This window comes from Dichomitus squalens (assembly GCF_000275845.1).
Source record: "Dichomitus squalens LYAD-421 SS1 unplaced genomic scaffold DICSQscaffold_66, whole genome shotgun sequence".
Taxonomy (NCBI): domain Eukaryota; kingdom Fungi; phylum Basidiomycota; class Agaricomycetes; order Polyporales; family Polyporaceae; genus Dichomitus; species Dichomitus squalens.
This window is the reverse complement of record NW_006766948.1, coordinates 127,095-143,036: the sequence shown is the minus strand read 5'-3', so window position 1 is coordinate 143,036 and position 15,942 is coordinate 127,095. Positions and strand designations below refer to the sequence as shown.

At 55.1% G+C, this 15,942-nt stretch overlaps 5 protein-coding genes across 5 annotated transcripts; 3 read left to right on the top strand and 2 right to left on the bottom strand.

The window, feature by feature from the left end:
• Positions 1-447: 447 nt before the first annotated feature.
• DICSQDRAFT_140865 (MFS general substrate transporter) lies at positions 448-3,045 on the top strand. Its single transcript, XM_007370378.1, has 10 exons — positions 448-549; positions 639-1,099; positions 1,152-1,251; positions 1,305-1,435; positions 1,492-1,688; positions 1,737-1,914; positions 1,975-2,130; positions 2,189-2,452; positions 2,516-2,712; positions 2,761-3,045. The coding sequence occupies exons 4-10, from the start codon at positions 1,363-1,365 to the stop codon at positions 2,833-2,835; spliced, it is 1,140 nt and encodes a 379-aa protein (XP_007370440.1). The 5' UTR covers positions 448-549; positions 639-1,099; positions 1,152-1,251; positions 1,305-1,362; the 3' UTR covers positions 2,836-3,045.
• Positions 3,046-3,840: 795 nt separating this feature from the next.
• On the top strand, positions 3,841-5,378 carry DICSQDRAFT_93059 (HET-domain-containing protein; the record flags this gene model as incomplete). Its single annotated transcript, XM_007370377.1, has 2 exons — positions 3,841-4,776; positions 4,849-5,378. The coding sequence occupies 2 exons, from the start codon at positions 3,844-3,846 to the stop codon at positions 5,314-5,316; spliced, it is 1,401 nt and encodes a 466-aa protein (XP_007370439.1). The 3' UTR covers positions 5,317-5,378.
• A 973-nt stretch (positions 5,379-6,351) lies between these two features.
• On the bottom strand, positions 6,352-7,958 carry DICSQDRAFT_129861 (uncharacterized protein; the record flags this gene model as incomplete). The annotated part of the gene is made up of 2 exons (XM_007370376.1): positions 6,352-7,766; positions 7,826-7,958. The coding sequence occupies 2 exons, from the start codon at positions 7,956-7,958 to the stop codon at positions 6,352-6,354; spliced, it is 1,548 nt and encodes a 515-aa protein (XP_007370438.1).
• Positions 7,959-10,450: 2,492 nt separating this feature from the next.
• Positions 10,451-12,486, bottom strand: DICSQDRAFT_174528 (HET-domain-containing protein; the record flags this gene model as incomplete). The annotated part of the gene is made up of 2 exons (XM_007370375.1): positions 10,451-11,488; positions 11,542-12,486. The coding sequence occupies 2 exons, from the start codon at positions 12,484-12,486 to the stop codon at positions 10,451-10,453; spliced, it is 1,983 nt and encodes a 660-aa protein (XP_007370437.1).
• A 1,708-nt stretch (positions 12,487-14,194) lies between these two features.
• On the top strand, positions 14,195-14,876 carry DICSQDRAFT_174527 (uncharacterized protein; the record flags this gene model as incomplete). Its single annotated transcript, XM_007370374.1, has 3 exons — positions 14,195-14,300; positions 14,356-14,705; positions 14,805-14,876. The coding sequence occupies 3 exons, from the start codon at positions 14,195-14,197 to the stop codon at positions 14,874-14,876; spliced, it is 528 nt and encodes a 175-aa protein (XP_007370436.1).
• Positions 14,877-15,942: the final 1,066 nt, after the last annotated feature.

The following is a 15,942-nucleotide window of genomic DNA, read 5'->3' as shown; positions in this document are numbered from 1 at the left end:
GTTAGGCCCGGGAAATCAGCCCAGCAAGTGAATGGTGACGTCGGGAGAGCTTATAAACTCGTTGACCTGGACTTATTGTACACAATGCGCCCAAGTCGGAAACAGAATCAGCACGACATATATATGGTTCAGCTGAGGGTGCCGCTCTGGGCTCGATGGCAACTGGACTCAAACCTTGTGAGGCGACTCCATATCTCGAGACAAGCAACTTTATAGCTTCTGAATTGTCAAATCCTCGCGTCGCTCTCTAGTCCCAGCTCGGGGGCATCATGCGGTCGTGTTGCACCTGCTGCCTGCGTGTCTCTGCTCGCTGTGCTGCAGACGCTTGAGCTGACCTTGAATGCAGCTAGGCAGGCGCCCAATAGGCGCGCGAGCAACTGAGCGACCGACAAGAATTGAGCACCCCTAGACGCGGCGCGGCCCTCTCACGACAAGCGGGCTGAAACCAGCTGTATCTCCTAGACTACTATACCACCCTCTGCGACTGGTTTTGATTCCAAACTTGCCTCAGAGGACAGCGGTCCAACGAATGAGGACGAGCTACGAATGGTACGTCTTCCCGCAGGTGTCTAGTATGATCCCAACCTCGAACCCAGAACTTGAGAGCTGTCGTTGAGGGCTCCTTTTTCCCTCCCCAGAGTAACAGGAACCGCGATGGATACATCCCCGTAGCAGGAGAGGCAGTTGACGACCTGTCTATCACAGACATTCCCCGCGAAGGCGTCCTCCACGTACATCCAGATGGCACCTATACATATGCGTACGGACCAACAGGCATCGCAGGCCTCGTGCACAACTATTACGCCCTGGGATGCGCAGTATTCGCGTCTATCGGAGGCCTTACCTTCGGATACGACCAAGGAGTGATAGCGAACGTGCTCGTCATGAAGGACTTTGTCGGAAGGTGGCACTTGAGTGCTTGGGATACTGGTCTCATGAGTGCGTGTGTCCCGCGCGAGTACGAGGAGAACCAAGGGGAATGGCGAATAACTCTGATAGCTAGCCGCTGCGCTCGAGCTGGGATCCCTCCTTGGAGCGTTGGCTGCCGGAACCCTGACCGACCAATACTCCCGGAGGCAGTCTATTTTCGTAGCGAGTGGTAGGTGACACAGGTAGACCTGCTGCAAAGCGGATACTCACCATCGTCTCAGCGATATTCTGCATAGGGTCCGCTCTGCAATGCGCGGCGCAGAATCCCGAGCATCTGGTTCTTGGACGGGGAATTGGAGGTATAGGCGTCGGCGCTCTGAGGTATGTCACGTTTGGCCATCATGGCGGGCTATATGCGCTCAACTTCCGTGCAGCATGCTCTCCCCACTGTACATGGCGGAGATCAGCCCTCCCGAAGTGCGGGGGTCACTCATGGCTCTCGAACAATTTGCTATCGTGCTCGGAGCGGTCCTAGGCTTCTGGACTGGCTTCTTCACTCGCAACGGTACGGACTTCTGCAGATCTATGCGCAACCTTCGTCGCTGAGGTGCAGGTACACAGTTGAGGGATCAGCCTCGTGGCGAATACCTCTCGGTATCCAACTCATCCCAGGCATTCTCTTAGGCTTAGGCGGACTCGCCCTCCCGCCGTCACCTCGCCTTCTGGTTGCGAAGGGACGAGTAGAGGAAGCGCTCGCTTCTCTTGCGAGGCTCCGTCTACGCTCCCTCGCCGAGAGCGCCAGCGACCCTTTGCTACAGGTACGCCGACTTGTTACATGTTTTGGTCGCTGCTTACGGATGAGACAGATCGAGTTGCTCGAAATGCAGGTCGAGGCAGCGCTCATAGAGCAAACATCACGCAGCCATGGCGCACAAGGTGCAAAGACTGGGTCACTCAGTGTTGAAATCCATTCTTGGAAACGTCTGTTTGGGCCAAAGCTACTGCGACGGACGCTCATCGGCGTGGTGATGATGACCTTCCAGCGTGCGTCTCGTACTTTGTGCCCTTCGCATACTGAATTCGGAATCCACCCTATACATGTAGAGTGGAGCGGGATCAACGCGCTACTATACTACGGCCCCACGCTGATGCATTCCCTCGGCTTACAAGGAGATGCAGTGACGCTCATGTCCGCTGGTGGAATCGGTGTGGTGCAGTTCATAGCGGTCTTCCCTGCTATCGTGTTTATCGACCGCCTCGGTGTGTGTCCTGTTCGCTCACTGGTGTGTCTGGTATTCACCGTGCCACATCGTCGCAGGTCGGCGGCCGCTCCTCCGCTGGGGTAGCGCGGCGATGTCGCTCTCGCACTTGCTCATCGCGCTCCTCGTGTACCGCTACAGCGCTGTATGGCCCGCGCACCCGCTCGCGGCCTGGGTCTCCGTCGGTTGCGTGTACGCGTTCACGGCCGCGTACGGTGTTAGTTACGGGCCGATCGGCTGGATCCTGCCCAGCGAGGTGTTCCCGCTCTCCGCACGCAGCAAGGGTGTCGCGCTCGCGACCGCGTCGAATTGGCTTAACAACTGTGGGTCCCTCTCGCCGTCTTCGTACCACTTCTCACGGACTGACGATGGGTGATGGGATGCAGTCTTGATAGGGTTGCTGACGCCAGTGTTCATGGAGCGCTCCGCGAGCGGGACGTTCGTCGTGTTCGCGACGGCGTGCTTCGCGGGGTACGTGTGGTCGACGTACTGCGTGCCCGAGACGGCGAACATCTCGCTTGAGGAGATCGATGCCGTATTTGGGTCGAGTGCAGGGCGGGAGGACGTTGCGATCAAGCACCAGGTACGATCTATCCCTCCATCCATGGACGGTGCTGAACGACCGTTGTAGATCGAAGTTGATCTCGGCCTACGTGCCCTCGTTCAGCGATGGGCGGACAGGTCCGTACGTGATGGCGTCGAATAGGGGATGGCACGTTGTAAAGGAAGGGACAGCAGCGGGCTCCGCCGAGTGTCGGACGAGGATCAGCCCAACAGACAACGAGCGTAGACGAAGCGGCCCGGTGCTTGCGCCAGCTCCTGTGTAGCAACACTTCATATCATACTAGTCTTGTAGTTGATTCAGCGCCTCCAACGCCATACAGTACAGGGAAACCACATGCGAGGAAGCAAGGCGACTTTGCTGGAGGGAATGCGGGCATCGCTGAGAACCTCTGGCTTGCTCTGGACAAAAACCGTTCCCGATCGCCTAATGATCGCAACTCTTGGTCGCTTGTTGTTCTTCCCTCCTGTTGACTTCGGCGAAGACTGAGGATGAAGCAGTACGCTACACTGCCCCAACCACGGGCGATTCCAATCTGGCGATGTCCATCACGACCGCTGGGTCTCCCTAGGCTTGTACAAGATGCGAGTCACATAGCCAAATGTACACAAACTTACCACGAGATAGCTAAGGACTAAGGGACATGACTAGAAAGACGAGTATCCTATATGTGGCTATCCAGTGTGTATTGAATCTGGGCTAAGCCTCGTATTATCTGTGCTTTGCACACTGGCTATCAATGTGCCACACGTACATGGCAAGACTTGCTAGAGTAGGGAGTGGCCAATGTCATATAATCACAAGGCTCTCTGCTTTAGCGACTGTGTCATGCTAATGAGGAGACGAGGTTCGCTGCCTACATCTCCGAGCGGAGTGTCGTCAGGCATGATCTGGGCGCAACATTGGCATATCAGAACGCCCATCGCAGAATACAAGTGTCAGAGTCTAGATTGACGCCGCATCTCTTCCACAACTTGCTGCCAACGGTGTTCTGTGGAGCACCTCGACTGCTCCGTCATCTTCTGCCAGGCAACGCTCTCACTGAAACATCTCGTGCATATCCTGACACACGTACGGTATGTCACCGTGTCACCGTGTAGTACCTCTTGTTCTAGTCGCTCACGTCCACGGCCCTTGAGATCTTGAGACCTCATGTGGGTTTTGAGCGCTGAGCTCCACTACTTCACTCACCCCGAGATCATCCCTGGTGGTTACGCCATCCTCTCGCATGTATGGGGCGTAAAGGAGCAGACGTTCCAGGACACCCAGAAGCTGCGCAGCACATGTTCCTGGTTCTGGCAGAACCCGCGGGACTACTCTTCTGAGAACGTCCGCACAAGCTGCATTGTCGCGCAGCGCGACGGCCACCGGTGGATCTGGAACGACACATGCTGCATCGACAAGAGCAGCTCGGCGGAGCTGTCAGAGGCAATCAATTCCATGTATCACTACTACACCCTTGCGGACGTCTGCTACGCCTATCTGGCGGACGTCCCTAGTACGCCCACCGACATGGGTGCAGACATGGACTTCAGGCGCAGCAGCTGGCACACCCGCGGCTGGACGCTGCAGGAGCTTATCGCCCCCCCTTTCCTCATATTCCTCTTCGCAGATTGGACAAGGCTTGGCACAAGGGTCGATAACGCACAACTTCTAACTCGTATCACGCACATTCCTGTCGAGGCGCTCTTGAGAGAGAAGGAGGTGCAGGCTCTTAGCGTCGCTCAGCGTATGTCTTGGGCCTTCGGGCGCAGGACAACGCGGGTGGAGGACCGTGCCTATTCTCTCCTTGGAATGTTCTCCATCAACATGAACCCAGTCTACGGGGAAGGAGAGCGTGCATTTCAGCGGCTGCAAGAGGAGATTATGAAGCAGTCGATTGACCCATCTTTGTTCGCATGGGGCGCGTCTGTGGAACCAGATTACCCAGCGCCTGAACGATGGAAGTCGCTCGATAATCACAACTCAAAGCATATCCACCCCCAAAGCTATCTCCTTACGCCTACACCCGATATTTCCAGCCCGGGATTCAGCGGTTCCATGATATTCAATCAGAACATTTCGGAGGTAACTCACGCTGGGGAGGTATGTCATCGATCATCCACACATGTCGCCAAATACTGTCGCTTACGGTCTCGTGTCTGGCGGTACTTTCAGACCCAGTGCTGCTCAACAGATCCCAAGTCTGACCCTAACATCCGCAGTATCCCCACCTTCACGATCACTCCATATAGTTGTCTTGCTCGCATCGCATGCTTCAGGACTGGGGATTGCCTTCTAGCTAGCCTTGGCTGTCAATGGTGGAATGGCGTGTTGTCAACTGACGACAGTTGGCCTGTGCCCGTGTGGCTTCCCCTGACTCCCTGTCCAGATGCCCAAGACAAGTCACGGCCTCTCTATCACACTGGCTTCTTCCACCCTCGTGTGGTTGCTTTCCATCTGCACAAGAATCAGCTCGAGGCGCACAAGCTAGAGTGGCAAGAGATCTACATCGCCCTTTGGCACACCACTCCGAAGCCTACATCCCCCTCGATCCCGATCGATGCGGAGTACCACTCCGATGCTCGCTTTCGTTTCCCATGGGAGGCCATCCAGAAGGCCTTCCCCGGATGGATAGCGAAGTAGTCGAACGTTGGGGAGTCGTCTATACGCCACCTCAAGCTCCTCTCAACGCGGTGCTACTGTTGTCAAATCCATATCAACGCCGTAATGTATACATTGTTCTGGGTCAATGCACTCGGGAACAGCGAATTCCTTCGCAGACGTCTCGTCGCCATTTCGTCAGCTTGCACTTTCACCGTCTCGGCACTGCGCCTTCCCCAGACAACTACCTCGAGCACATATGTGACTGGGACCATATTTGTTCATGGCCTGCGGGACAGGATGGTACGACCCATTAGAATTTTAGAGCGTGCTACTTGCTCACCCGTCTCTAGGATCGTATGTATGGTCTCCTGCGGAAGGCTACAATCTGTCGTTCACCCCCTACCATGACTCGCCGATCTATCCTGCAGACACGCTTCTATTTAGCGAATGGACAGAGCCTATTGACCCGATCGCTTATCAGAAGCGGTGAGGTCTATCCGTCGCACAAGAGTTCTAATGTGTTCTGATACACCTTTCAGACAGGAAGCATACAAAGAGTTCCTTCGCTCACAGCCCGCGCGGCTCCAAGGGTCGCGGCTATTTGAAAGCCTGGGATAACCTATCAGTCAATGGTTCAGTATGCTGTTCTCGGAGCATTCTACCCATTGCCGATACTCTGTTTACGTGCACGCCTTGTTCCGCTGTCCGAACGAGACTGTTGTCTGATTGAACTGAAATTCCGGAAGATGATGACAGCAACGGCTAGGAGTTGACTTCGTCGCTCTCAGCCAGAGGGGGTTTATTATAGTTCAAGGATCGACCAAAGATAATCCATGGTCCTTCCGAGATATTTGTGCGTCGCTCTTCGCAGGGCCTGGTATTACGATAGCCAGTACAACTATCGTCTTTACACTTCGAATCTACTGAGCGCTAGCATAACATCCGGATCCTCTTCAGAGTACACACAAGGATGGATTAATACACATGAGAGCCATCGTCCAGGGATATTGAAGGAGCACAAAGGTTAGCTTGAAGACGACGACGGATACCGTACGAGCTGAGTCCTACTGAATCTCACGATATTCCGACAGCGCGACGAAGTCTGCAAAGCTCAAGGTGCATAATCTTCATCTCCGCCTCCAGACGTGCGACTTGTGCTTCCAGTAGCTCGCGCCTTGCATCCTGCATCTCGTAGTCGAAAGGGTCGAGTTCATCCATGCGTGGTGTTACACGATAGGCTGGCTTGCCAAAGACGTCACCGTCTACAGATCGGACAGCATTCTTCACGGGAAGATCACGGGCTGCGTCCGCAGTCTGTGTCGTCGCGTCGCTGTTGGTGCCTGCTTGGCTAGCGACATCGGGGTCGCAACCAACCGCGCCGCTAGTATCCTCCGGATCGCGGGAGTCCGCGTCTTTGCAGTGAGTACCGATCTCCTCCGTTTGAACACCTACGTGCACCGTGCGGGCACGAGGAACGCGCTCTTGACGTTGTACGTGTTGTTCGTGCCGTACTAGGATGAGATGCCAGAAGGGATCGATTGTAGGTATGGTAGGCGGCTTGCCGGTGCACACCTTTTCAAATTGCAGGAGGAACTCTCGAGCATAGCGGGTATTTGCCGGCCGGACGTTGGGAGGGATGACGTCCTTGGGATATGGCACGCGATCGTCGTCCCTTATCATTCGTGCGCGATGGATCAATACACCGAACCCCGGCGGTGCAGCTCCTACCACCACATCCTGAGGCGTGGTTGCAGAGGGCGACAAGAGCGAACATGACGGCTGCGGGCTCTGTTCGGAACAAAGCGCAGGTCGTTCAACGGACGTGGCGTCGGCCCCTGGTGGCTTCGCTTCAACACTCTCGCCAGCGTCGCCCAAGCTCTCCGAGTTGTGCATCGCAGTCGGTTGTGAGACCCCCCACCCATTGTCCTCGTCTCCTGGCACCGCCTGCAGGTGCCACTGCCTCTCGGCCTCCTCCCTTTCTCTCTCCGCGCTCTTGCCCTCGTCCGTCGAAGGCGAGAGCGACGGGGAGCGCGAGCCACGCACCGAGACGCGCGACGAAGACATGGCTGTCCCAGGTTCAGTTCTGGCGCATTCGTTCAGGTCGATATCGTTCACTGGAAGGAGCGCCGCGGCTGGGGCAGGAGCAGTAGCACCTCGTCCAGGGACGAACTCCGCCGCCCGCGCATCGAGGTGTGCGGCATCATGATGCTTCCCAGGAGGAATGAAGGAAGCCGCACCGCGCCCCTGCACGGGTGACGGGTACCAATGGGGAGGTTGCTGGAGAGCTGGCGAACTGGGCGTGCTTTGCGTGGTGTACCTCTGCTTTACGTAGGGCTTCGTAGGCTCCTGTTCCCCGGAGGACTGCCTTCCGAGAGCTTTACGCACATAGTTCAGCGGGCGAGTACCGGCGGGCGTCGTCGTGGATGTTGGAGAGATCGACGTGTTAACGCTTGTTCCGGAGGAGGAACGCATTCCGGGAAGAGGAGGCGCTGTGCAACGAAGCGTCGGCGATGATCCTCAGGAAGGGTGCCTAACCGGATGCACATACCCCAAAATGGTGGCGGTTTGGACCGCTCATCGGTGGCAAGAGACAATCCGACTCCTCCAGACGTCCCCCAGACCCGCCCTTTTCGACCGAACCCAGGGATGTCGCGCCCATTCGCTTGTGAAGTCACAGACATGGCGATACTGCAAGAAGATACGGAGGAGGCTAGAGAATAGCAGCAATCGAGTACGGCTCAGCGGGATGGGTGGTGGGGAAGAGAAGCTAGAGTCAGGACCCGCGTCGAGCGTATAATTGGGGACCGGATAAGGTTCGCCGCAGAGCGAGTCCGGGGAGCCAGCTAGCGTTCATGGAATTCTGCAGCTCAGCCAACGAGCCTGCTGTTCGATGAGCCCATTGCAGAGGGTGTGCTGCGGTAGTGCGAACATGAACCTAGATCGAAGTCAAAGAAGTCCTGCGGTACCTAGCGGAGCATCACACTTGACACAGCGGTCGAGTTGAATGAGTGCGGTATGCACGTCATGTGTACCGGCATGGGCCACCACGTGTAGGCGTGGCATGCTTCGCAGTCGACATACGTGAGAACCATATACACAAAGAGAAGCGTGGCGAGCTCAAAGTGCTCACCTTGTCCGAAGAATCCGACCGCGAGGACGATAACAATCAATGTCTGCAGGAAGGTTTCTTCGTCTATTCTTGACCTTGAAGCAAGACAGATGGCGTTGCAAAACGCCGGTTAGGGTCAAGCGACCACATTGAATAGGGGTGGTCAGAGTGCACGATTATGGGGCGATTCTGGGACGATTCTGGAGGCCGATTCTAGACGCGATTTTGTTCTCAGAATCGCGATTATCGCAGAATCGCGCAGAATCGCAGAAGCTCCTCCGGAGGAGCTTCTGCCCTCCAGAATCGCGATTCTGCTGTCCACGATTCTGCCTCCCCCAAAATCCTCCCCAGAATCGAGACCACAATCGTTCCCAGAATCTTCCTTCGGTATGGGGTGGCCAGAGTAGGCCGCGATTTAGACACAATTCAGATATTCAGAATCGGCGCAGAATCGCTGGGAGAATCACTTCAAAATTGTGCACTCTGACCACCCCTGATTTGTTGCATCCTATTGAAGCGGCATCCTATAAACACAGCAGTGAGATTGCTGATCTTACTCATCGCGTTGAAGGCACAGTGCAAGAAAATGTCATCAAGCAAATGCACACCAGTCAACCATAAACATAACATCCCGTCACCGTGATCAGGACCAAGCCAGGCCGTTCACCAGAGCGCGATCACCATCGCGACCGCGCACGCGCCCAAGCAGGCACTCGTGAATATACCCAGCACGAGCGGGACCGCCGTCCACGAATAGGATAAGAATCTCAGAACGGCGAGTACGAACCCAACAGGGGACATCTCGATGACCTTGCTGTTCAAGTTGAAGACGTATTGTCAGTATGTTTTACATGGGAATATGAATCGTTAATGCGCAGACTTGGTGCAACGGCAGTATCGACTCTGGTCTTGAACATGGTGTGGGGAAGCGTCCGAGGCTCAAGGGGTATTAACGTTCATATTGTGAGGCACCGAACCACATAGATCTCACCGAAATTGTGCACAGGATCATCCTGCCATACTTCACCCGAATTTCGTCGGGCATTGACGGTCGGAGAAAAATGCACCTGTGCCCTCTCACCACCTTTCTGGCGTTGGGGCGCCAGATGTGCACCGATGATGCGTAGTCACTGTATCCGTGGAGCTGAGCAGCAATACGGGAGGGGCAGAGTGCATACAGTGGGGAGCTAAGTGGAGGCGTGAGGCAAATGGATGTTCATGAACCAGCTAAGTAGACACAACGACCGTCTGTATACGGTAACAATCGCCGTATACCCAAAACAGTCACAACATTCTTCCCACACTGCCTGCGTAGCGCCGACATGTGTATATATGCTCAGATGACAAGGCTGTGCCTTCTTCGTACATCCCCTTCCGCTCCTGACATCCTCGCTCGACCGAAAAATCACGTTTGCAAACATCAAAGTTCTCGGGCGCCCTTTAGTGTATTCACTTCCTAGGCCACCACAACAATAATCACCATCGATGGGAGCACAGCTCACAACGAGACCGACAATTGCAGTAAAGGGGCAGATGCCGTCGAGACCTGGAAGGCCTAAGTGAAAAGTGCGTCTCTCCCATATATTACCCACTAAGAATATCAACATGATTTACGTTAGATGTGTTCCTGGGCCGTGCCATCTACACCCGTTTGTGTCGTCCTATGGCCTGTATGCAACATCAACAACTCCCAGTATGTGTCGGTATTTCGCATACTGACCCTATGTGCTAATGTTCAGCTTCTGTTAGTCCCCACATATGCCGGCAGATATGGCAGATTGATCACGGATCCCCCTTATTGCATCGCTGACGACTTGTGTTGTCGATCTTCGCTAATATTGTAGTGTTTCTCCCTCAACCTCTTATGTACATCAGCTAGTTGATCAGGATCTCTGTACAACCATCCGGTTCGCCGCAATGCAAAACACGTACACTACAGAGTCACAGCCCGCAACCCACCCTTATGTTGAGCACAATAGCCGCCGCTTAGCATCGGGAGCTCGCCACCGGATCCATGGCGACTCGCGTCGAGCTCTCTTGAAGCATGCGGCACGCAGTGAACCTTTAGATGCTACCAGAAGGGCGGCGGACGAAGCGCATAGGCCAAGATACAACGTGCTCTACGGACACGATGAATGTTGCCCATGAGGGCCTCAGAGAGGCAGATGCTTGGGACGCTACTGACGCAGGAGCGATGGAAGGAACAGTTCGAATGCTCTGGGGGAGTTCCGGACCATGTCGTAGTAGTCTGGCTTGCTGCTCGATATGAGCGTATACGGAGCCCTTGAGCTCTATACGAGCGGCAAGAGTTCTTGGGTTCGTCGCGGATGCCAGAGTGCAAGTGGAGAAGGCAAGCTCCACGCCACGGGTCGCTGTATCACCGAACAGCTTCTTCCCTTCGGACCACGATGAAACGTGGTGTTCGGTGCAGTCATGGATGTGATGAGGCGTATTCCAATTTGAGGTATCGTCGTCGTGGTGGATGAGGACCTTAGCCCAGTGATCGCCAGTGTGACATATCCCGAGATCAAGATGAATGAACTCGCCATACAATGTCCCGCTGAGTTGAAGTCGAAGAGGAAGCTCGTCTTCGGGGGTCTCAGGCGTCAACAGGAAGCCCAGCATATCGAAGTTAGCGATGAGCCAATGGGGTATGCGAAAAGCGGGTTGGACAGCGCAGTTGAGTCGCAGTCTCGCAATGGAGGTATCCGGAGAGTACAGCGCCTCAGGTCGGGGTTGTACATAGAGAGTGCGCCAGCGCGGCTTCACCCGTTTCCCGTTGAAACGGAGATTGTAGAGGTCGTCTCCTAGAGAAACGAGGCGGTACGCTAGTGGAAATTGTTGGTCTGGAGTGCTAGTGTCATTGAAGACGGCGCTGGTGTAATGAAGGGGTCGCTTTGGATCATAGCTCAATGGATCCCGCTGCAAAAGGAGTCCCATGTGTTCACGCGATTTGTTCTCGCAGAGCAGAACAGCCACTACGATACCACCCGCCTCGAAGACTGGAAATCGACACACGATTCCATAGTTTTCCACGGCCGCGGTGGGTATCTCGACACCATGGAAGGGCCGCGCGCGCGCTTTTTGCCATTCTTTGAGGACCTGTTGTTCTTGTGAACACAGCATCGTGCAACGGTTACAAGAATGATACTCACGGGAGGTGGGTAAATCTGCTTTGGGTGGGGATGTAGAGGCGTGAACTCGAACCCGTGTATGAAGCTGGCCGGCGATGGAGCGAGAAGGTAGGAGTAGTCGTTGAGCAGTTCTATGTCGCGACGCGTCGCAAACTCCAACCCAAGGTCTCTGAGAGGCGCATTCCGAAGCCAGCCAGCCCCCCAGGCAAAAAGACTCATGTCGAAGCCGTGCTTCATGATTTTCTGCTGGAGCCGCTGGAATGCGTGTGATCCTTCTCCGTAGATGATCGTCATCCGGACATTGAAGAGGCCCATCAGGCAATAGCCCTGGTCCTCTACCCTGGTGGTGACGCGATTCGACGCCCACACCATGCGATCCGCTACGCTCGCCTGGTAGTAGTAGCGCTGCCGAGTGAGGATGCTCTGGGGGACATGAGTGATCTCTTCTAGGAGCTGTGCTAGTTCCGCTTTGGTTCCGAGTCTCTCCCATGTTCGGGAGACGAAGATCACCACTGCGGGCGCGATGAGCTCCTGGAGTGTCCACCCTCGTTTATGCCAGCGACTTCTCCGGAAAGGGGATCCCTCCGCGCTCAGCTCGTCTATGCTAGCGGTAGGCACGTCCACGAGGAATGCGAAGCAGACCTCGGCCTGCCAATACCACTTGAACATGGAGTTGATAGCTTCGGAAAGCTCTGTGCTGCTGGTCTTGTTAATGCAACACGAATCGACCCATGCCCACTCATAACCGTGCTGCAGTGCCATATCACAGCACTTACGGATCTTGGAGGAGGTCTTGTCGCGGGGGTTGTCGCCAGTCAGCTTGCATTGTTCCGCGATGGCACGGATATCTTGATACGTTTGCTCGCGGTTCCCCCACGTATGAGACAGTATCGCGTAGCCTCCAGGGACCCCGCTCGCGTCGGGGAATTCTTTCAGTTCAAAACGAGTGGTGTGCAGGAGCCACATTGTTAGCTCTTCGATTACTGGTTGGAAAAGCCATGGCTGAGTCAGAAAATCATTGGATCGAAACACTGCTGCATACCTAGGTCTCAGCCTCGGAAGTCTCCAACGGACGAAGGGACATGGATGGGATCATAGAGGCATTATCGATGTTAGAAGATGAATACACCGATTTGGTAGCAATCATGCCGAATGTCACGTAACCCTTAGAATTGCATGCGAATAGCTCGGCGTTTGAGCTCTTGTACTATGAGCGCCGTCGTCGGAATATGCCACTGAGAGAGGGTCAATAGCGCCTGTCAATCGAGAAACACTCCTCCGTTGCGAGCGTTCAGCTCACACCGCCAATGAGAAAAATGAGGATGTCGATGGCTGACTTCTCAACATTTATAAGCCATAGTAAAAATGGGCGACGGTACGATATTACAGGTGATCGCCAGACCAGAGTTAAGGGAAGGATGGTACCCGTCGAGTATATGCCAGTCGAGCCCAAGGCCCGGAGTCAGAGTCATTCGCTGTGTATAGCGCACTTCTACCCAGTATCGACAAGTACTGATGGAGTCGATTACGAATTTCATCGGAGTCGACTATGATCGGATCAAGCATCGCCGACTCCTGCAGCTCCTCGTCGGGCCCTGTCCCAGACTGTGACCGGCGAACCTCGAGTGGAGGAAGAGGAACGATTCCCGCTTCTGGATGCAACATGCATGTGTCTGCGTCAACCGGCGACGGGGTTTATTGGTTTTTGATCGTGAACTACTTGTTGGTCCTCTGACCGCCGTGCCCGAAACCTTGCGACCAAGGATCCCGTGGCGGGGAGAAGGCGAGAATGAAGTACATCCTGTGGTCCGGCAAACTGCGGATGTGGTCGAGGGTGCAGTCGTGCGAGGGGGCGATGTCGAGGCGCGCTTGGCTCCCAGTGGGAGAGTGATTCTCGGAGCGGACGAGATTCGCCCAGCGCGTCCCAGATGGGTATGTACACCGCCCAGCATGCAGAAAGGAAAAGATGATGCTTTGGATTGGCATAGAAAAGGAGTGCGGCTGGGGAGGGGGCCGGGCTGCGTCGGACCCGTGCCTTGTGAGATGAGCTGGCTGGCGTACTCTCCCAGTAGCCAGCGCGGAATGTAGAAGGACGCGTTGCAGTTGACGGGGACACGCTGAATAGTATGGTAGGGCGGCTGTAAGGCGCGGATATAGACGCTGCGAGAGTCCATCTGCCAACAGATGGGCGCGGTACAGAACTGATCGCAGACTTCGTAGTCATAGCACGCACTTACACTATGCTTGGAATTGCGATTAGTCCGACATAGGTACCATCGCTGCTCCCGGACTTATGATTTCTAGATCCGCCCATGTCCTTGCTGCCTGCCTTGTCAAGCTGTACGTCAAATGTCGAAGAGAAGCTTGTTAGCCATCTACTCAGAACGCAAAATGTGACTCAGATGTCCTTCCCGTGATACGCGCGCCCTTAGTCCCTCGACTGGATCAGCGGCGGGAAAAAATCTGTGTGACATTCCGTGAGCAACCATCTTGCATCAACCCTGGTGAGAAACTCACGGTCGACATGTAACGTACACTACAATAGCGTGCCTTAGCATCGCGAGCAAGTACAACGAGAAGTGCCGCTCGACCACGGCTATAAAAGAAGGGGAACACTGATTTGAGGAAACAGCACGCAGCAAGTTGTGACAGCAAGACGACGCACACTCACTTCATGAAAATCTTCGCCTTCGCAGCAGCCTTCGCCCTCGGCGATGTGCTCTCCGCGGTCGCAGACTCAGTGGACCCCAACGTACCTGTGCACATCTTCGACGACTTCGGTCAGTGACCTCCTCGCACTATCGTCCCGTGCCCCTCACTCACCTCCTATTCCAGCTGACGGCTTGGTCGTCGGTGCGGGATACGCGCCGGCCCCCGGATCGAGCCTCGTCATGACGTACCCCGAAGACGGTTTCTCCACGTTTGTCCTCACCGCGGGCACGGATGAGATCGGTCAAATCCAGCTGTTTGGCAGCCTCCCCCGTGACGCTCCGCTGTGCATGACCGCGACCAACGCGACCGGCACCGCGAGCTCTCATCCTGTCACGCTGGAGGAGTGCGACGAGGACGACGAGCTGCAGCATTGGTTCGTTGGGAGCGCCTCGAACGGCACCCTCATCCGGCCCTTCGACAACGTTATAGACTGCCTCGCCATCCCGACCACCAGCCCCGCTGTGGGCGATCAGGTGCGTGTGCGTTAATGTCCTGTGTGTTCGAATGAAAGACTTCGAGTCCACCAGGCTCAGAGACGCACGTACTGATGTATTGTATGCACTTGTCGACAGGTGGGGCTCCAGCCTGAGCCGTGTCAGGACCAGCTCATTCCGCGGCAGCTCTGGCACGCGATCGCAGCGTAGGGACTACCGGTCGTCGCAAGGCATGGCGTAGATGCGCTTGACGCAGTATGGTGGATGGGCAGGACTTGGTTGCTATGATGTAGTCGTATGGCCTGTCAGAGTAAGGCTGTGGGTGCAAAAGAAAGAGATGATACGTACTGTGTTCAAGTAGCGACACCATGGCTTCGGAATGGTAATTCGCAGCCACAATTACGATTCACTACCCTCGTGCAATGAGTTGATGTTACATCTAAGGGAAAGACACCGGTCGGGTATACCCGTCAGCCGTCTACAACAGAACATGCGTGTTGGTCCGCCTATTAGGCGTGAAAAACATGCAAGTTAGGACCGGGTACCGGCATAGCCGGACATATAGACGCTATAGGCACAGCCACACAAGGGGACAGAAGAGACGCTCTACGTCGGCACCACAGCGAGATTGGAACCTAGAGCCTCCCCACAAATCAGAAACTCCGGACGCTATACCACTAATCCATCAATAGACATAAGAGGACACCTTGTATAGTGAATCTCATCATTTGTGACGTCCCAATACATGCAAGTACCTGACGTCCTAATACATACATGTGTTCCACATGTGTTATGCTGAAGTACTAACACAAGTCTATCCAGACTTATCACGCGGACTTATCCAAGTACGCGGTGTAGCACACGGGGGAGAGAGTATCGCACAAGTCCCTAGATTGAGGGATATAGGGATACAGGAGGTAACGAAGAGGAGAACAGAAGTGGGGAGCCTCTACCGACTACAGGCCTCCTTATATACTATGGGGTACCGACCGTATTAGGAAGGGAAAGGTAACCGACCAAAGTGGGGAGGTATGAGGAGACTGTAAAGGAACGCGTCTGGTCGAGGCTGGGCCTAGTATAGTACAAGACCTAGGTCAGGGTCCTGTGATATAACCGAAAAGGGATAGAGACGGGACAGGGTCCTGAGTCTAGGTCAGGGTCGGGCAATATAACCGAAAAGGGAAAGGGGCGTGACAAGGGTCGGGGTCTGGGTCAGGGTAAAGTAATGTAACTGAAAAGGGAAACGGTCAGGGTCGGACTCAGGGTCCGGTCATAT